We start from the raw sequence: 21,677 nt of genomic DNA on the forward strand, positions 1-21,677 counted from the left end.
GTAGTTGGGACAAAGTAAATGGAGGCAAGAACGAACACAGGCATATTACAATATACCGTATTTTTCCATATATAAGATGCCCCCATTTTGGGGGACTCAGATTTTAGAAAATGGGAGATGTATCCGTGTATAAGATGCCCCCTAATTTGTGCCATTATTTATTGGGGGGGGGCTAGTCTTATACACGAAAAAATACGGTAACTGTCTCAATGAGTACCCAAAAAGCCAGAGAGAGTGCTATTTGTATAGATACTTACATCCATTTCACTACCATCTTTAAATTATCATTTTAATCTGGACTGGTGCTGCTTCATTTTGGTACCCGCCTACTTATTTCCATTTTAAATGTATACATGGGAGTTGGCGCAGTGCGAGGCACCCGCAGTCATTTTGCATGTCACCGTGAGAGAGCTATGTTCATGTTGAGCCCTAGTGGAGGAAAGAGCATGCCCTGCAAGCAACTCAGTGTGGGAAATTGTGGACTGCGCTATCTTGGAAACAAAAATCCTGCAGTGATAAAACCTGTCCCTGCTCAACCACCCACACCATCCCACGATGTCCTTTTTCTCCAACTTTCCCAGTTTCTCTTGCTGGCGACACAGAAATGTCGGTATCCGAGGAGAAAAATGCACAAGTGGCGCTACCTCAAATTAATTAACGTCCACAAGCATCTCCTGCGTAAACCCCACTTGAATGAACCAGACTTGAAGAACATCTCTATGTTCATCAACTGCTCCCATTCATTTTTCTATCGAATTGTGGCCCATTATTCAGATGTTTTGGTGCTGGAGGAGACTCTCGAGAGTCCCATGGACTGCAAGAAGATCAAACCTATCCATTCTGAAGGAAATCAGCCCTGAGTGCTCACTGGAAGGACAGATCCCGAAGCCGAGGCTCCAAGACTTTGGCCACCTCATGAGAAGAGAAGACTCCCTGGAAAAGACCCAGATGTTGGGAAAGATGGAGGGAACAAAGAGAAGGGGACGACAGAGGATGAGATAGTGGGACAGTGTTCTGGAAGCTACCAGCATGAGTTTGACCAAACTGCGGGAGGCAGTGGAAGACAGAGTGCCTGGCTTGCTCTGGTCCATGGGGTCACAAAGAGTCAGACACGACTAAACAACAACAACATTCAGATGTTTGCTTCCCACTCGACTGCTTTCAATGACAGATGGAACCTGGTGTGTTATCTTGCCTCATATCCAGGCCGCCACATGTAAAATCACTTTCCTGTCCTCCCCATCCCCTGCCCAACCCTCCTTAGTCCACCTAGATTCTTTCTCCTGCAATGGCTTCAACTGTGAGGTCATTGTGTTCTCATTCCAACAGCTTCTGGCCTTGTTGGCCTTTGAAATGGGGTGAGCCTGATGCAGAACGGCAATGTTGAGGCTCAAGTTGCTACGATGGGCCTGTCTGGTGGGTGAGTGAGCGACCTCTCCGTTTATCCAAGAGGAAGCCTGGCTGGATTTCTGGCTTGTGGTCATCTTTGGCTCCTTATGGCCTATAACTGCCATTGCTCCTGACTGGCTTGGTTGTATATTCTGGCCGGTGCTCTTTTTCTGACAGTTCCTATTAACATGTGGAAGTCAGACATAAAAGTCAACATGGGCCTTAGTCCATCGATCTGATCCCACTGTGATTTTAACTTATTCTGCCTGGTCTGGATTTGAAGAAAATGGACATTTGGGGTGGGTGGGTGAGTTAAGAAGTCTCTTAGGAACTATTCCTTTGCAATGAATTGTGAAATTGGGTGTTGCTGTGGTCGTTTCTTAAGAGGTAAAGGTAAAGGGACCCCTGACCATTAGGTCCAGTCACGGATGACTCTGGGGTTGCGGCTCATCTCACTTTACTGGCCAAGGGAGCCGGCGTACAGCTTCCGGGTCATGTGGCCAGCATGACTAAGCTGCTTCCGGTGAACCAGAGCAGAGCACGGAAACGCCGCTTACCTTCCCGCCAGAGCGGTACCTATTTATCTACTTTCACTTTGAGGTGCTTTTGAACAGCTAGGTTGGCAGGAGCAGGGACCGAGCAACGGGAGCTCATTCCGTTGTGGGGATTCAAACCACCGACCTTCTGATCGGCAAGTCCTAGGCTCTGTGGTTTAACCCACAGCGCCACCCGCGTCCCTCCTTCCTAAGAGATATTCATTGGTAAATAAAAAGTTTAGGTTTGATAAGTCAGTCAGTAGAACCTCAGTTTTTGAGTGTCTCGGAAGCAGAACAATTCAGAATCTGAACACTGAAAACCCAGAAGTAATTGCTTCCATTTTTGAATCTGCCTCAGGAGTTGTATGGCTTCCAAGGCGTGTTTTTCATTGTTTCCCAGTAACTTTGCAGTCAGCCCATTGATCCTCGGTTTTTGAACATTTCGGAAGTCGAACAGTGTTCCGGAACGGATTCTGTTCGAAAACCGAGGTTCCGCTGTATTTAACAAGCTTTAGGTGCAGTGGTTCAGTAACATTCAGTAATTTTATTTGCAAAAAATATTTATATGCAACTACATGTTTAAAAAACACCAGAAAAAAAGCTTGCAACAACGGCATCTATAGGCAATAAAAGCAATGTAAAAAAAATTGGAGACCATCAACGATTACAGAAACAGATTTTCTTTATTGCCTGCACGAGCTCTGGTGGCAGAGAAAAGTTCAGGAAATTTTGCATCTCTGTTTTGGACAATAGGTGGCCCTCTTCTGCTTTCTGGTTGCTCAGTAATGAACTACTGCGGCCTGTGCTATTGTGAGGGAATCTATGTAGAAGTGTCTGTATTCAATATTGGGTGAAGGAACACCATCTTTTATAACAAGTGCATGACAGTGTAATCTTATGTATTTTTAGTCAGGTGTACGTTTCACTGTGTTCAACAGTGAAAATGTGCGTAAGATTTAGCCTGAAAGTCAGACGGATGACTTATTGTGCTTCTCGCTTGGCCTTTCAACAGCAGAAGGGTGGCTTTGTTTTGTTTTGTTTTTTATTGTGTGGAAGTATTTTAGAGGCTGTCATTTTTGCTGTGGTATTGGCAGTTAATGCTTTACAAAGGACCCATTGATCTGAGTGCAGTTGAGGGGGTCACAGAATAGCCTGATCATGTGTTGTTTTTGTCTCCTTGTACTCCTTATCTTTTAAAAGGGATGCGGGTGGTGCTGTGGGTTAAACCACAGAGCCTAGGACTTGCTGATCAGAAGGTCGGCGGTTCGAATCCCCGCGACAGGGTGAGCTCCTGTTGCTCGGTCCCTGCTCCTGCCAACCTAGCAGTTCAGAAGCACATCAAAGTGCAAGTAGATAAATAGGTACCACTCTGGCAAGAAGGTAAACGGCATTTCCATGCATTGCTCTGGTTCGCCAGAAGCGGCTTAGTCATGCTGGCCACATGACCCGGAAGCTGTATGCCGGCTCCCTCGGCCAATAAAGCGAGATGAGCGCCGCAACCCCAGAGTCGGCCACGACTGGACCTAATGGTCAGGGGTCCCTTTACCTTTACCTTTACTTCTTATCTTTGTAGTAACTTAATTTCCTATTGGACTTTTTGTAAGAAAACCTCCCTTTCCCTTATGGGGTATTCCAGAGCCCGTAGAGAGTCCTTAAGTGGGTTCCCTATCGGTAGGAGAAAATAACAGTGGCCAACCAGAGAATATTGAGAAACAAAGCGGCTAGTAAGCCTGATCTTTATTAAAGGAACTGTTGCAACAGAGTCCCCACTCATCACACACAAGAAGGAGGAGAACCCTGAACAATGGTGCGCAAGCCCTTATATAGACTTTTTAAATTGCCCACCCTGTAGCTCAAGACCACCCCCCATACATACATCACAGAAGGAGGTGGTCTACAGCAGAAATCCTGTCTTCCAGGATACCTAATAATGGTCACTGATTGCATTACTTGGGCAGCCTGGCTATTCTTTTGTGGTGGGTAATACTTTAGTTCTTGAATCCAGGTCAAAGGCTCACCCTATTCATGCACAAATACGCCCTTAAGGACAGGATTTGCAAGCAAAAAGACAATGGGAAGGATTTCCCCATTTGCTGCCCTTACTGCAGAGGAATATTTGAGGTCATTAGGAGAGTCAAAATGGCTTCAGTATTGCTCTCCTGTACTATTTCAGACACATGGTTCATATATTTAGATATATGTGCATTTATGAATATCTATTCTATATTTGAGACCTTAAAATTCTTAAAACATCTCCTTGTACTCCTTTTGTTTGTAGTAAATTAATTTCCTCTTGGACATTTTCTAACATGTGTTTTGTTTTGTAATATGTGATGTAACAGCCACTGGCTATAAGCGATAAAAATCTGACAGACGGATAACTTCTCCTTCAGGGTTCCTAACCTTCCTGGCACAGTTGATCCCGAGGACTTTGTCCTACCAGCCAGGCAGCCCCCTCACGACTGACGAGTACCTGGACTTTTTTGCGTCCATGAGGCCCAAGTGGAAGGCAAGCGTGGTGTGTCAGATCCGACGGAGCAAAGGTTGCCAGGATCCTAAAATCCTACAGCTGGATCAGTATGAGAACCATGGCGAGATCCCAGATGGTATGTGCAGATCACTGGTTCACGGTTCAGATTCCCACCACAACCCTTTTGTGGTGAGAGACTCTGGTTGCACTTTCTTCAATATATGTTTCCCGCCAACAACAGCCTTTTTTGCAGTATGTAAATCTACAGATCTCTCTAAAAATGGCCTGTAAATGTCTGTGCAGGCCCTACGGCAACCATCCTCAACTTTTTCAGACTTCAGGCCAACCTTTAAAACCAATTTTCAGCATAGAACTAACTTTAGAATTTTTTTTTTAAACAAAACTTTATAATTTCTTCTTTCACAAGGCGTATCTACACTGGCGAAATGCAGGGTTTACAGTATTTCTTAACCCTGGGGAACCCTTGGAATTGTAGTTCTGTCAGGATGGGGCAGAGAGGTGGCTAATAAATACTTCTTAGTATCTGTAGCAAAAATACTTTTTAGTATCTGCAGATGTCAAGGAAATAAACAACTATCTGACTTTTAGAAGATATCTGAAGAGCAGTCCTGTTTCGGGAAGTCTTTAATGTTCGATGTTTTATCGTGTTTTTAATATTCTATTGGGAGCTGCCCAGAGTGGCTGGGGAAACACAGCCAGATGGGCAAGGTATAAATAATAAAGTTATTATTATTATTATTATTATTATTATTATTATTATTATTACTATTACTATTACTATTATTACTATTATTATCTAGCAAACTACAGTTCACAAAAGGAGCATAGCTATCGCAATCAGCGAGTATAGAACAAGCAAAAGATATACCGTATTTTTCACAATATAGGATGCACTTTTTCCCCTCCAAAAATTAAGGGGAAATGTGTGTGCGTCCTATGGAGTGAATGCAGGCTCCTTGGCTTCAGCGATAGCAACGCGAAGCCTCCAAAGTGCAGAGGGAGCACTCCCTCCGTGCTCCGTAGGCTTCGCATTGCTTTCGCTGAAGCCTGGAGAGCAAGAGGGGTCGGTGCGCACTGACCCCTCTCGCTCTCCAGGCTTCAGGGATAGCCGCCTGAAGCCTTTGGAGTGCAGTGGGAACTTGCGCTGCGCTCCGAAGGCTTTGGGTTCCTTTCACTGAAGCCGGGAGAGCAAGACTCTCCTGGCTTCAGCAGAGAGGGAGAGCTGCGCAGCGCCCCTTCAGCGAAGGGGGAGGAGAAATGGAAGGGGCTCTGTTTCTCCTGCCACTTCGCTGAAGGGGTGCTGAGCAGAGAGGGGGAGAATTTTTTTTTCTTGTTCTCCCCCTCTAAAACAAGGTGCGTCCTATGGTCGGGTGCGTCCTATAGAACGAAAAATACGGTATATTGCTAGACATGCCCCATCTCTCTTTCCTTCTCTCTCCATGCTCCTCTTATTTTTCTATTTCTCTTCAAAAATTTAAATACAATGGTGGCTTTGCCAGGGAAGCAACCCTCCTTAGGTTGGGCCAAGACCCACTTGTGGATCCACTCTCAGCCTACTAGATGAAGGCCTAAGAGAAGAAGCAGAAGATGCTCTAGGTGTTTTCATCAGCTCGCCTTTATTGCCTTTCTGTTCAGGAAGGACACAATTCACCCAGAAACAAACCTGTGCAAGGCTTGCCCAGGAGTACCTTGGAGTGGATTGGGCCCATTCCCCACTTTGACTCCCCAAACCACAACTGTAACTATTAATCTGGATTTACATGGGAAGGGGAACGGGCTTTCATTAGTCTGCAAGGATAATTCAATGCAATTCTAAATGTCTTGTGCTTTGGAAGCAAAACAATGTAAAAATTTTCCTCCTGGTTTTAAGGGAATTGGGGGAAAAGAAATTGGCCAAAGGTAGTTTGTTGTTTGGCAATATACTGCCACAGACCCCTCAATCATTAGAGAACATAAGTATATAGCTCACTTCAACAACTGGTGCATTTGTTTACTTCTGAGCAATGCTGGAGGATATGGTACTTTTCGTTCTTCCTTCCCACGGTAAGACTTTTCGCCTTCTGCTTCCAGGTCCCATCTGTGCGGATCTTCCTCACGTCATACGTTTTGAGACTTTTTGTCTATTTGCACAGTTTCGGTGTTCAAACCGGAGATTCTACGTCAAGGTGAGGAGGAGAGAAGTATTTCTGCCCGCTTCAATAGAGCTCCTGTTTTTAGAAGAATACGAAATTCTGAGTGATTTGGCTAAAAAGCAGAAGGTTGAGGCATGTGGATATTGTTAAGGTCCCTTAATAGGTTACCCTTCACCTTCCCACATAACTGGAGGATTTCAGGAGGGTTAGTGCAGAGGCACAGATAGATACAGGACAAGGTCCTACATGAGAAGATGCCCAGAGCGGATCTGGAACAAAAATGCAGACTGAGAGTGGACGGGCAAGCCGAGATGGCTGGGGCGAGGCAGAGTGCCACACAAACCAGGCCAGTCTTACTGATGCTTTCGCAAGGACCCAGCAGCTTGCCTTGAGAGGTAGAGTTACACTGAGACCTGATAGCACAATGCTATATAGTGGTACAGTGGTACCTCGGGTTACATACGCTTCAGGTTACATACGCTTCAGGTCACAGACTCCGCTAACCCAGAAATATTACCTCGGGTTAAGAACTTTGCTTCAGGATGAGAACAGAAATCGTGCTCCGGCAGCGCAGCGGCAGCAGGAGGCCCCATTAGCTAAAGTGGTGCTTCAGGTTAAGAACAGTTTCAGGTTAAGAACAGACCTCCAGAACGAATTAAGTACTTAACCCGAGGTACCACTGTTCTCGAAGCTACAAACATGAGTCTGACCAAACTGCGGGAGGCAGTGGAAGACAGGAGTGCCTGGCGTGCTCTGGTCCATGGGGTCACGAAGAGGCAGACACGACTAAACGACTAAACAACAACAACAACCACTGTACTTTGGTACTCAAATGGCTTGGCTCCCAAACAAATCCGCTCCCAAACACCGCAAACCCGGAAGTGAGTGTTCTGGTTTGCAAATGTTTTTCAGAAACCGAACGCCCAATGCAGCTTCAGATTGAGTGCAGGAAGCTCCTGCAGCCAATCAGACACTGCGCCTTGGTTTTTGAACCGTTTCGGGAGTCGAACGGATTCCCGGAACGGATTAAGTACAATGACCGACGTACCACTGTATCAGTCTTCCTCCATTTTGCAGCCTTGACAACAAGGGGCACCCAGTGCACAGGCCAAGAAACTTCTGCCTTAAATTGACATACGCTATTCAGAAATCATGGCTGTCAGGAGTTTGTTACAGTTACAGATAGGTAGCCGTGTTGGTCTGCCATAGTCAAAACAAAATAAAAAAATTCCTTCCAGTAGCACCTTAAAGACCAACTAAGTTAGTTCTTGGTATGAGCTTTCGTGTGCATGCACACTTCTTCAGGAGTTTGTTACATTATAGAAGGTGTATTTTCTTACAAGTCCCTTGCCTTTGCTCAGATCTTAGGGCAAATGTTTGGATGGGCAGTGATATTTCACTCATTTCCCCCCCACTTTTAATTTGTATACTGTACCACCTTTCTATATTACCATATCCAAGGCGGTTTACAACCTGAAGAAACAACAAAATAGACAGCAAAGATCGCACACCTATTAACAATCTGATCCAATACAAAAAAAGTCATAATAAAAACACAACTTTAAAATAAACAACTTATATCAAATACAGTCGTACCTTGGTTTTCGAACGCCTTGTGAGTCGAACGTTTTGGCTCCCGAACATTGCAAACTCGGAAGTGGCTGTTCCGGTTTGCAAACTATTTTTGGAAGCCGAGCGTCCGATGGGGCTTCTGCAGCTTCTGATTGGCTACAGGAGCTTCCTGCAGCCAATCAAAAGTCGTGCTTTGGTTTGCGAATGTTTTGGAAGTCAAACGGACTTCTGGAACGGATTCTGTTTGACTTCCAAGGTACAACTGTAAAGCAATATTCAATAATTCGCCAGAATGTAAGAGTAAACAGTAAAATGAAATATCAGCAAATAAAAATTACACTTAACAATTACAATAAAGAATCACTAAACTGCAATCAGTAAAGATAATGGCAAGGCACAATGCATAAAACACCACAAAACATACAAAACCATGTAGAAGGGTCAAACTGAGAAGCAAAGGCACACAAGTTATAATTAAAAAAAAAAAAATCCCTGAACTACTCATGCTCTTACCAGCTGCTGAAATTTTAATTTATAGGGGGATTATGCAATTGCTACACTTTCCTGCCTTTTCTTTTTCCGGTCCTTTATATCTGCTGCAGCAAGCAGGACTTTAAGATTGCCTTGGCTCCAGGCTGGAAGGACTGAGGAACGAATGCAGAGAAGGGGTTGTGCTGTTAACACAACCAGACATCCCTAATTCCACTGCCTGTGGTGGATAGGATCATTTCACCGTGGCCTCTTGGCCCTGCAGGTTTTGCAGTTTCTTTTGTGGTGCTTCCAAAACTTGCAAAACCTGCGTGCCCAGAGAAACAACAGTGAATGTAGCTTCCCAATGCTTTTTTATTCCTGGCCCTGCCTCATCTTCCTTAGGAGGGGTTGATCTGCTTTCAAGCAGGAGACGGGTAATACCTTTTTTTTTCAGATAATGTATTAAATTAGGGTTGTTTCAAGACAGAACATTTCTCTTTGTGTGCATGTTCTCCCTTTCCTTTTGCCCCCAGTAATCGGGTTTTGAAGATTTAATATTATTTGGAAAACCTGCCTGAAATGTACTTGGAGTCGAGAGTGGATTTCATGCTCTTTATTCAGCTCATAGTGGTGAGGAGGAATCAAAGTTCCCCCACAATATCTGCTTTATATACATTATTTACACAATGGGCTGCCCGTGATTGGCTAATTCCGGGCTTCTCCTGTAGGCCAATCAGGTTGTGGATTCACTTCCACCTGGAGCTGGATTGGGTGGCTCCTGTGGACCAGTCATACTGCTGCATTGTTCTAGGACCAGTCAGACTGCTGCATTTTGGATCCTATTGTTCTAGGACCAATCAGACTGCTGCATTTTGGATCCTATTCAACTCAGTACATAACACTGCTGGAATTCTTTTAGAAGAGGCGACAAAACAAATAGGTCTGCATGCCAGGGGAAGCGATGCCTTCTTTCAAATAATATGAGGAATTCCACATCATGCTAAATTGATGGTTCAGAGCATTCCAGCTTATCAGACGTGATGCTTCCCCCACATCCCCTCGCACACTGTTCTGGGGCTCCTGACAACCCTGTCAGCCAATTTCAGGGGGTGCCTGTGGAGAGGGGGAGGGGGTGAGGCCCTATTGTGCAATCCAGTGTTGTATATGCACAAAGTATCAAATGTGGTGACAGTAATAATAATGCAAAAAAACAACAAAGTGGCTTATAAGTATAAATCAAATTTGCTAGAATAATAGCTAGAACAGAGATAGACTTGTAACCATTCAAGAAGCAACAAACATACTAAGGTGCCATGTGCAAAACAAAGCCTGGAGATACTGTAAACATGGAGTAGATAAGTGTACAACTGCATCTTAACAAGTTACATGTGCAATAAACATTATAAACCGTTTTGTATGACCGGCTTTTCAGACTGAGGAAGCGTGCAGCGAAACCTGTAATATATCCGGAGAACAGATCTCCTTTTGTCCACTTGCGCTATTCTCACCAGGGTGGTGGCTTTGAATTGCCTTCCTGTGATTGATCCATGCATACGGCTTTGTGTTTCCAACTCAAGACCCATTGAAGAACATCTCATCCAGTTCAATCTTTGAAAAACAGCTTTGAAAAGCCTTTTCATATTCTCCAGTGTGCTACCCTTGCCATTGTGGCGGCATGGGGTTGCCATTCTGTGATTGGACTTACGCTACTTGTTGAACGGTTCATTTATCCAGTCTGTATAACGTATACTGCACATGTTAAGATACAGTTGTACATTTATCCACTCCGTGTTTACAGTATCTCCAGGCTTTGTTTTGCACATGGCACCTTAGTATGTTTGTTGCTTGAATGGTTACAAGTCTATCTCTATTCTAGCTATTATTCTAGTAAATTTGTTTTTATACTTATAAGCCAGTTTGTGGTGGTGTTGTTTTGTTGTAATCCAGTGATAGCCAAACTTGGCACTCAAGCTGTTTTGGGATTTCAGCACCCATCATCCCTTGCTAACAGGGACAGTGGTCAGGGATGATGGGAATTGTAGTCCCAAAACAGCTGGAGGGCTAAGTTTGGCCATCACTGGTGTAAGCAGTAGTCCTACCCTATATGTTTTTCCATCCCAGGTGAGGTGGAAAGATTCCATTTCCACCTAAACCACAGACATCATGCAGAAGACCTCTTATTTTGGCATAGAAGCGGCATATGAAATAAATAGAGCTGGACTTAACCGCACCAGGGAGCCAGGTCTGCTTGGAATAGCAGCAGAAAATAGGCCTTCACTGTGGTTATGGTCTTTCAAGAGCGGAAGTCCTTTTTCCCCTTCTTTTTTAATGGGAGGAAGGTGGAAATTAGGAAATCCCTGTATACCTGAAGGACCATTTCCACCCCCATAGTCCAGCCTAGACACTAAAGTCCAGCACCAAGGACCTACTGGCAGTTCCCTCACTGCAAGACATGAATCCACAAGGAACCAGGTAGAGGGCCTTTTCTGTAGTGGCTCCTGCCCTGTGGAACACCCTCCAGTCAGATGTCAAGGGGGAAAAAACAACAACTGTCTGTCTTTTAGAAGACATCTGAAGGCAGCCCTGTTTAGGGAAGTTTTTAATGTTTGATATTTTACTGTGTTTGATGTTTTAATTTGTTGGAAGCCGACCAGTCAGACTGGCGGCTTAGAATACTAATACTAATACTAATACTAATACTAATACTAATACTAATACTAATACTAATACTAATACAGTGGTACCTTGGGTTACAGACCCTTCAGGTCACAGACTCAGCTAACCCAGAAATAGTACCTCGGGTTAAGAACTTTGCTTCAGGATGAGAACAGAAATCGCGCGGCGGTGGCAGTGTGGCAGCAGCAGGAGGCCCCATTAGCTAAAGTGGTCCCTCAGGTTAAGAACAGTTTCAGGTTAAGAATGGACTTTCAGAATGAATTAAGTTCTTAACCTGAGCTACCACTGTACTAATACTAATACCAGGTAATGAACTAGGTCTGATGAGAAATGTAGACAGTCCTCTTTTACATGGGGGCATGGGAGAGAGGATTCTTCACCCAAGACAACTTGGTCACGCTTTCCCAAATTTTCTCCTTCCTCCACCCCCACCCTGGATAGCGGATACTGTGCCCAGAGTTTGAAGAGGATGAGGATGAACACGAACACGAGGTTCACGAACATGAGGTTCACGAACATGAGGTTCACGAACATGAACATGAGCACGAACATGAGCACGAACATGGGCATGAACATGAGCACGAACATGGGCATGAACATGAGCACGAACATGAACACGGGCATGAACATGAGCATGAACTTGAGTACGAACACATGCACAGACATGAAGACGAGTACGAGGATCAAGACGAAGTCAATGCCGTTTCTCCATCCCCAAGCCAGTTGCGTAACATGGCGCCAATAGACCATAGTGCCACACCCTCCCGCGACGCCCGCCTCCGCTCCAACATCGACGCCATTTTGAAATATTCCTTTGCCGTCTCAGGCCAGGAGCCCGTGGCCAGGGAACGCTCCTTCTCAACTCCCTCCAGCACGCCGGACTACGTGAGTGCCGTGCTCGTCGCGGCCACTGCGGAAGCCGTGTCCACCACTGAAACGGTCGCCTCCGAAACTGAAGAGCCGTCAGTCACCAAGGGGCTCTCGAACCAGCAGCTCCACAAGAGCATCCACCGCCTCATCGGCATGGCCTTCTCCCTGGAGCAGTCCCTGAATGCCGAGAATGCGCAACCTTACAAAGGATCAAGAGAAGAAGGCAGAGAAGGAGACCTGAATATGCTGACTAGCCAGGAAGGGTCCGGTTCCAAGGGGAGGTAAGGGCAAGTCTTGCTTCCAGGCCAAAAGTAGTAGCATTTGCTGAGGAAAACAGGCGGCAGGGCCTAGAGGAAGATGCCTAGCGATGGGACACCTTTGTTGTCAGCTCCCACTGGCTCCTCCCTTTCGTTTCCCCTCATTATATTGACTAAATATATATTTCTATATTTCCAAAATGCTTGTGTGGACTAAAGTTATAAGTAGAAAATAAAAAGTGCATTGAGGACAAAGAATGTGGAAAGTCCTAAAGTTTATTTTCAAGACTTGCTTCTTCAACTCTGTCAACACAGGCACCCCAACAGACAATGTACAGGGTTTGGATATTCTGGCACACTGCAAAGCAACTGAGTTACCCCCATCATTCCTCTGCTCTCACTTTACTCTGTGCTTCCTCCTCCCCAGATCTCCTACATCATCAATCCATGTTCCTCTTAATTGTTGATTGTAAGGTGCTTTCTGGTCAGGATTTGCATACAGGCTTTTTTTGGTGCAGGGCCTAGCACCCTATGAGTGCTAAATCAGTGTGTGGATGAGCGACAGCTGCATTGCTTTGTTTTATGAGGGAAATCATTGGCTCTCCATATCCTTACTCCTTTAAAAACAACTTACCCAAAGGTATACAAAATTATTGACATCGATGATGCAACGCTTCAGCTCCCAGTTTGGGCCAGTCTAGCAGTTCCTCAATTATTTATCCATTGTGACGGCCATGTTACAAACAGCCACAAGCCCACACACTCTAAAACCAAGCAAAAAACAAGGAAGACCAAATCCACTCACTTTTAAAAGGAGAGAAAGAGCAGCTACTTCAGGAAAGAGTGGATTCTAAGGGTGCGTATCTGTTTCATAATGAGCAAAGAATTAAACTTCGGTTGACATTTTAGATGTAATGGAATTACTTGTCCTGAGCAATTAATAGGTACAAATGGGTTCATTGTCATCCCATTTATACCCATTTGAGGGCTGGAACTTTATCTTTCCCTAAGAGTGGCAGCGGGACGCAGGTGGCGCTGTGGGTTAAAGCCTCAGCGCCTAGGGCTTGCCGATCGAAAGGTCGGCGGTTCGAATCCCTGCGGCGGGGTGCGCTCCCGCTGCTCGGTCCCAGTGCCTGCCAACCTAGCAGTTCGAAAGCACCTCCGGGTGCAAGTAGATAAATAGGGACCGCTTACCAGCGGGAAGGTAAACGGCGTTTCCGTGTGCGGCTCTGGCTCGCCAGATGCAGCTTTGTCACGCTGGCCACGTGACCCGGAAGTGTCTCTGGACAGCGCTGGCCCCTGGCCTCTTAAGTGAGATGGGCGCACAACCCCAGAGTCTGTCAAGACTGGCCCGTACGGGCAGGGGTACCTTTACCTTTACCTTTTAAGAGTGGCAGCAGCTCATTTTGTGGACTTCCACTTCTTTTTCGTAGACTTCTTTGAACATCGTGTCATTTGGAGAGAAGGGGTTGGTGCGAATGGAACTTGCCTTTTCCCCTGCCCCCCCCCGAAATGTCCCACAATGATGCAATTCTCAGAGCATTCTGGGAAATTATAATGGCAGCTTCCCCAAATCAGCTCTGCTGCCACCGACCCAGGAAGCAGCAGCAGCGACGACAAAAAGTTGAAATGCAGACAAGAAGCCATGAATGTGGAAAGAAATGTGGTTTGAATGAACGAATAATAGGTTGAGCGAAGTTTCAAATAAAGAAACGGGGGGGGGGAGCACATCCTCAGGTGATGTTGAGCAAAGGAGCGATGGGGAGAAAGGAATCGGTACTTGTAGGTGTTGTTGATGCTCACAGCCCTACAGGGGGCAAACATCCTGTTCATTATTGTCACCTGTTCAGCTACCTTCTCAAAAAATGCAAGCAATGAGAAGAGCAAAGTGAAGAGCAGTGGTCTCCACTTCCCTCCTGCCTTTCTCCTACCCTGGGAGTTGTAAGGATTGGGCCCAGAAGAACAAGGTTGTGGTGCCTTGGTGAGGAGAAGGGAGACCCACAAAGATGGGGGACATGTTACCCAAGGGTCCTCCAAACCCCGGATCTGGAACTAAGACAGGGGACTAATGTTCTCCTCACCTGCCTCGTCTTTACTCCAGAACCCCTCCTCCTCCTTTCCCCCAGTCATACATTTCTACTTAAAAAACAAAAAAAAACAAAGACGTTTGTCAGGGTTTCATATCTGCACATTTATTGGGACCCAAGAGTTTGCTGGTGTATCCTGCTAGAGTTAACGTATCCCAAGCCTTTGGCAGTTCCACACTTTCAGATAATGCATTGCAAAACCACAGCGCACAATTAGATTTTCTGGCAGCTGTAGATAGAGCTTAAAGGAGCATGTTGCGAATTTATCAAAAGCAACGTCTGTGGTTGGCATTCAGTATTGCACTAAGACGATCATTCTATCAGGGCAAAGATTTCTGCTTGCCAAATGGGATGTTCTCTCGTCTCCACATCCCGCACACTGTTCTGCAGCATTCTCCAGACAGATTTCAGAGTGGATTTCAGAGAGGGGGGAAGGGAGGAAATCCCCATTGTGCTAGTAGGAATCCTTAGTCCGGGTTAGTAAAGTCCAGCCCTGTATGTTAGCATCAGTTATTTATTAACCTAAACAACTGCATATTCAATCATATGTAAGATCTATTTTTAAATTGTCAACTTCTTTTGCTAATTTTCCAATTGCATGGGCATTTCTCTCTTTTTGCCAATCAGCATCCACGATGGCCCATTCACTCAAACAAGGCGTCACTTGATTAGGTAAAGGTAAAGGTAAAGGTACCCCTGCCCGTATGGGCCAGTCTTGACAGACTCTGGGGTTGTGCGCCCATCTCACTTAAGAGGCCAGGGGCCAGCGCTGTCCGGAGACACTTCCGGGTCACGTGGCCAGCGTGACATCGCTGCTCTGGCCAGAGCCAGAGCCAGAGCCGCACACGGAAATGCCGTTTACCTTCCCGCTGGTAAGCGGTCCCTATTTATCTACTTGCACCCGGAGGTGCTTTCGAACTGCTAGGTTGGCAGGCGCTGGGACCGAGCAGCGGGAGCGCACCCCGCCGCAGGGATTCGAACCGCCGACCTTTCGATCGGCAAGCCCTAGGCGCTGAGGCTTTAGCCCACAGCGCCACCTGCGTCCCCTTGATTACTTGTCTGTAATTGAAAAAAACATGCACATATTCTGACGGCCCATCAATGTGGTGGTATGGTAATAGGACTCTCTGTGGATAACCATTTATGGGTTCCTCCAAAGCATGGGTTTCCTCCTTTATGGGACCCAGGGAAAACTATTTTGTGAGACTCTGCATTATGCCATAGGGGCACTTGTCCTGTGGATTTACCTCATTTTTTGCTCTATAAGACTCACTTTTTCCCTCCTAAAAAGTAAGGGGAAATGTGTGTGCGTCTTATGGAGCGAATGCACGCTGCGTGGCTATCCCAGAAGCCAGAACAGCAAGAGGGATTGCTGCTTTCACTGCACAGCGATCCTTCTTGCTGTTCTGGCTTCTGAGATTCAGAATATTTTTTTTCTTGTTTTCCTCCTCCAAAAACTAGGTGCGTCTTGTGGTCTGGTGCGTCTTATAGAGTGAAAAATACGGTAAATAAGGACCTCTTCTGAGGCTCAAACAAGGCATGAGAGTAGATACGGGTTTGCCACTGAAAATGGCAGTTGGATATCAACTTCCCTTTCCTCTATCTACTTAGATAGCGTAGCATGCATTTCCCCACACATGAGTCATCTTAGTCCCATGATTCCTTAATTGGTTACAATGAGAAGGGGGCAGGGATTGACATAGAAGGCTGCCATTTTCAGCGGTTTCTTCTCGGGCTGATGAGCACCCAGGTATCGGAGCTGCCTCTAAGAGATATTGTGAGGGGGTTGGGAGATCAAAATGGCCGCCCTCCTTCTCACAATTTCCTTCTCTCCGTTTCTCCTTTGTTGCCTTAGCCTCTTAGCTCTTGACAAGGAAGAAGCTCTGGTGATTCTCTGCTATGCAGTGCTGCAAGACATTTGCATATCCTCAGCTGTTAGCAAGGCCTGGAAACAAATGGAGTCAAAAACTTTTGGCTTTGGGGATTTGGTAAGCTCCGTGCTGGATGGCAGTTTCATACCTTCTCACAGCAGAGCCCAGCAGTTGATAAATGGGGAGATCTCCAAGCCCACCTTCAATTTCGGTGCCCCCTTCTGAGCTAGTAAGAGGTCCTGATAAGAGGAGATGGGGAGGCAGTTTGGTTGAACAGAACTTTATTTGTGTATTTATAATCCTCACTTTCATTTTAAAAAGAATTCAGCAAGGCGGAATGCAACATATAAAAATAAAATAAAAAAATAGACCGTCCATACAAAACATAACAACAACAAAAAGAACATTCATATGGTAAATGCCTATCTATACAAAGATTTCAAAAAACTTCTGAGGGAAGAATAAACAGTTCCACAGGGCAGGGCACATTAAAGGATCAGTCTCTAGTGATGGTCAACCAGGCCTCAGGGGCGTGCGACACCACCAGAAGTGTCCCATCAGAAGATCTCAGTGACTGAAGTGGAACACAGGACTCAGACAGCTGGCGCCCAAGTTATTTAGGCCTTTGAGAATTCACGCAAATACCTTGAACTGGCCTAGCAGCAAATCAATTTTTGGATCCAGTTCAGTTACAAGGGCATACTCTCCAAGCGCCCCTTTTTTCCAGGGACAGTCCTGGAGTTACGAAAGCCATCCTGGCTTTTGACTTGATCCCGAAATCCTGGCTTTTGACTTGATCCTGTTTCCCCTGCCCATGGTGCTGCCACTGAGCTCGGGGAGAAGGATGAGCCAGCGCTTGTCCCAAGCAACAGCAGTGGCAGCTGTGAAGGAGAATCCCATGGGCTCTCTATGGCTGCCACTGCTGGACTCCTCTCTTGGGCAGCTCCTAGTGGCTGCTGGAGAGTGGGTGAGGAAGAGGAGAAGCCGCCAGACATTTGTCCCTATTTTCATCTGAGGAACGTTGCAGGGTAGGCAAGGGGCGGCACTCTGAACAGAAGGACCGACATGTTGGGAAGGACTACGCCCGCAACAGTGGTTTGCCACATGCTTCAAGACAGAGAGATAGATTGTTCCAGCAGGCGCGGCTTTGTTTTGGTCCTTCTCATTGCTCCGTCACTCCCTAGGTGTGTGATAGCCTTGGCCGACGCCATGCTGACATGTGCTCTGAGTGTGCTTTCTGCTCCCTGAAGACAGAGCAATGCCAAGGGGGCTCCAATCTGAAGCGTACCCACTGTGTTGGTGGCATATTCACATCCTACATCAACCCGGGGATTTTGGCTCAACACCAGGCTATGCATTCCAGGGTAAGCCAAACGTTTAGGTTGCCCAGATATTAGAGACAGCTTCACTTGCGGGCAAGTTCCATTGATTCCACCCCTTTCCCTCCTCCTCATTTTTTACCACCAGGTCCCCACAGGGGTAGAGGAGTATTTTGGGGTTGAGACATATGCAGGTTTGAAAGCAGACTATTGGTGCGGTCGCTTGGCTGCTCATGGCTGTGATGATTATCGGGTGTCTTTGTGGTTGAAGACAGAGTATTCCTCCTTCCAAAAAGGAGATTTCCCAAAAGAAGTGAGTATTAATGGAATATCTGTCCCTTGCCCCCATCATGTTGGTTTGTTCCTGTCGCCCCTGCCACCTTGTCATTTCCTTCTTCCCAGATCTGCGACTCGTTAGGAGTTCAACACCCCACCTACTGCGCTTTCAAGAGCAAGCAGTGTCTGAAAGACAGCATTGCTGGAGAGAAGGTGGGAGATGACACCTTCAAGTTCCCTTCTTGAAGCTTAAGTATAAGATATCAGTTGTTTCTTGAGTGCTCCCTCATTACGGAAAGGCAAAACTTATCCTCGTTCTGTTCCTTTCAACTAAAAAGAAAAGAGGTAGAAAGCAACAAGGCTGTCTTTGTTTAGTTGGATCATGAATTGAGGGCTCACCCAGACTTCCTTTTGTGCCATGTTTCTGGGCACATGTCTGCATTTTCAAGCACCATGCCCGAGCATTTGCTTGTTTTTGTCATGGTGATTTCCCCAGGAACACCTGCGTTTTACTGAGAAGAAAAGGTGTAGTGATAGGGGCAGATGGGGCTTGTCAGCCTGGGAAGGTAGACCATCTGGGAGAAGGAAATCTCTGATCCTAAACCTTGCAGCATATCTTTGGGAGAAGAAAAAACTCAGGAGTAAAAAGCAGAGACATCACCTTGCCAACAAAGGTCCGTATAGTAAAAGCTATGGTTTTCCCAGTAGTGATGTATGGAAGTGAGAGCTGGACCATAAAGAAGGCTGATCGCCGAAGAATTGATGCTTTTGAATGATGGTGCTGGAGGAGACTCTTGAGAGTCCCATGGACTGCAAGAAGATCAAACCTCTCCATTCTGAAGGAAATCAGCCCTGAGTGCTCACTGGAAGGACAGATCCTGAAGCTGAGGCTCCAAGACTTTGGCCACCTCATGAGAAGAGAAGACTCCCTGGAAAAGACCCTGATGTTGGGAAAGATGGAGGGCACAAGGAGAAGGGGACGACAGAGGACGAGATGGTTGGACAGTGTTCTCGAAGCTACCAGCATGAGTTTGACATCATGCTGCAGGAGGCAGTGGAAGACAGGAGTGCCTGGCGTGCTCTGGTCCATGGGGTCACGAAGAGTCGGACACGACTACATGACTAAACAACAACAAACCCTACACAAATCCGGTGTGGCGTCCCTAAGACAGTTGGATGGCACCTTGTACGTCTCCTTCTGGCAAGTCCTATAGCCAAGCTGGTGCCAAACGTATTGCTCTGCTTTCCTCTGGAGCACACCTGAGAGACCGAGAATGGCGTCTTGTCATCCAGACAGCTCAGGATTTCCATGCACACTGCCCAGGCTTGCACCCTGGGGGGAGTCTTTTTTTGCTGCTGAATCAGTGTGATTTCCCATGGATTGCTGCTTGCTCCAATTCAGTGGTAAAATGCAGGCTTTCCCTGGGAAAACAAAAACCATGTGGACATGGAGCTTTAAAGCTCAGACACCTGTGCCTGGAAAGTATGGCGCAACAAGAAATCTGGAGGAGCCTTTAAGAAGAAGAAGAAGAGTTTGGATTTGATATCTGGCCTTTCACTCCCTTTAAGGAGTCTCAAAGCGGCTAACATTCTCCTTTCCCTTCCTCCCCCACAACAAACACTCTGTGAGGTGAGTGGGGCTGAGAGACTTCAAGGAAGTGTGACTGGCCCAAGGTCACCCAGCAGCTGCATGTGGAGGAGCGGAGACGAGAACCCGGTTCCCCAGATTACGAGACTACCGCTCTCAACCACTACACCACACTGGCTCTCTTTAGCTGCTCTTTTGCAAGTTATTTCCAACTAGCCAGCAGCAATGTTCCCCATCTTGGTTCAGTCTTTGCAGAGTACAGTGGTATCTCTGGTTGCGAATGGGATCCGTTCCAGAGGCCCGTCCAATGTGCAGGGCAACTTTAGCCCTCCAGATGTTGCTGTAGTCTAGCAACATCTGGAGGACCAAGGGTTCCCCACACCGATTCTAAAGGATGCCAAGTTCCACTTGGCTAGTAGTGGCAAACATTGGTCTCTCAAATTTCAGCGGCACCCTGTGTGATGCTAAAACCTGGTGCCCTCCCCTGCCTCTTGCACTCCGTTCTACAGCACTGTTATTGTGCCCCCTGCAGCTCAGCGCCCAGTGCGACCGAACTGGTGGCTTTACCCTAACCCTGTGGTTAGTTTGGGGCAAGGTGATTTGATCCTTCGTCCGAAGCGGAGAAGTCAGCTCTAACGTTCTGTTCTTCTTCTTTCACCCCTAAGGTGATGCGGAAGCCTTGCCAAAAACACCAGACTTACCGAGTGCTAAGTAGGGAGGAAGGGGAAGAGGAAGTGGTGCTTTGGAACAAGAAATTCTTTCTCAGTAATGGAGAGGGGAGAGAGTGAAAGCAGTGGCTCCAATAGCGAGGCGGTAAGGCAGAGAAGATGCAGCACATAGAGACGAACGCATGCGCAGTGTGTGACGCTCATCTGATACAAGGCATTCGGCAGGGCACGGTCTCTGCTGGTCTCTTCTGTCCTTTGCTTGTGATGTCACTGTGGATATTCTCACTGTACAGCTAAAATGTGTCTCTATAGCACCAACCATCTTCACCCAAATCCTTCAGGCTCATCCGGGACTCTGCAACCTAGAGCAGAATCCGCAAGAAGGCAGATAGTGCAGCATAGCCATTTAACCCCAGTGATCCTTCCCCATAACTCCATCAGTGAATTCAAATCTCAACACTATTGCTAGGCCATATGCTTTGTATTCTAATACATAAAGGACCATCTCTTCAGTTCTGTAGGGCTGCTTGGTGTGGTGTCTTCATTTCGGGTGAACATTTTGGTGACTTATTTTGATCAGATCACAGCCTGCGTGTGAGTGCAGACGTTTCCCCTTAACAAGCCCAAGTATCATGACCAGAAAGTAAATTCTATGTTCAGAATTTAGCATTAGACAGGCTTGACATGCGTTACCCAATCTGTCACTTCGCTTCCTTTGTCCAGAATTTGATTTCTTTCGAGTTTCAGACCAGATTTGGGCAACCCTACTCAAATCGCTTTTAGTTTTTCAAAAGTTTGGCAAAACCTGCCTTCACTTCCTTAAGTTTTAAAGCAAAATAGTCTCTTTTCCATGGACTGTCCCAGGGTCTGCATCAAGTACCATGTTCTTTCATTTAAGCAGAATTCTAAACAATGAAGTACAGTGGTACCTCAGGTTAAGTACTTAATTCGTTCCGGAGGTCTGTTCTTAACCTGAAACTGTTCTTAACCTGAAGCACCCCCTACCTAATGGGGCCTCCTGCTGCTGCCGGAGCACGATTTCTGTTCTCATCCTGAAGCAAAGTTCTTAACCTGAGGTAATATTTCTGGGTTAGTGGAGTCTGTAACCTGAAGCGTATGTAACCTGAAGCGTATGTGACCCGAGGTACCACCTTATTGTTCCTTTTTTCACAATGACTAGTTCTGGGATGTAGGAATTCTGGGCTGAGCTATAAGTGGACCTTAGACTCCACACAACCTTATCTGACAGCGATGCTGTACACAGCATTCTGTTTCACCCCCGCCTGTGTGAATTAATGGTATGGCTCCTGTTAGCATCCTTATGAATGAATACAGACATATGGTATTTTAGCAATCAAGCTGCTGTGGCAATACGCTCACCATGTTGTACACAAACATACAATTCCCTCTCCAAGATTAATCTCAGAGAGAAAAAACCACTTTCACCAATTTGTAGAAGAAGCCAGCTGGTGCT

At 46.3% G+C, this 21,677-nt stretch overlaps 1 protein-coding gene and 1 long non-coding RNA gene across 4 annotated transcripts in view; one reads left to right on the forward strand and one right to left on the reverse strand.

The window, feature by feature from the left end:
- The window catches only part of LOC307206918, a 249,753-nt gene extending 230,818 nt beyond the window's left edge, over positions 1–18,935 (reverse strand). Inside the window, exon 1 of the long non-coding RNA XR_013834536.1 lies at positions 18,609–18,935. This is a non-coding gene — a long non-coding RNA (uncharacterized lncRNA). The remainder of the gene's footprint in view (positions 1–18,608) is intronic.
- Positions 1,308–20,693, forward strand: ACRBP (acrosin binding protein). Of its 3 annotated transcripts, none has more exons than XM_079960279.1 (9): positions 1,308–1,420; positions 4,319–4,531; positions 6,487–6,581; positions 11,709–12,418; positions 16,337–16,469; positions 17,537–17,716; positions 17,820–17,984; positions 18,074–18,160; positions 20,201–20,690. In XM_079960279.1, the coding sequence occupies exons 1-9, from the start codon at positions 1,381–1,383 to the stop codon at positions 20,321–20,323; spliced, it is 1,746 nt and encodes a 581-aa protein (XP_079816405.1). In that variant the 5' UTR covers positions 1,308–1,380; the 3' UTR covers positions 20,324–20,690. The 3 variants fall into 3 exon arrangements, with proteins under 3 accessions (XP_079816405.1, XP_079816406.1, XP_079816404.1); XM_079960278.1 differs by having other exon boundaries at positions 1,333–1,416; positions 20,201–20,691; XM_079960280.1 differs by lacking the exon at positions 4,319–4,531 and having other exon boundaries at positions 1,324–1,420; positions 20,201–20,693.
- The last annotated feature ends 984 nt before the right edge of the window (positions 20,694–21,677 follow it).

The sequence above is a fragment of the Podarcis cretensis genome (genome assembly GCF_951804945.1).
Source record: "Podarcis cretensis genome assembly, chromosome: 17".
In the NCBI taxonomy this organism is placed as follows: domain Eukaryota; kingdom Metazoa; phylum Chordata; class Lepidosauria; order Squamata; family Lacertidae; genus Podarcis; species Podarcis cretensis.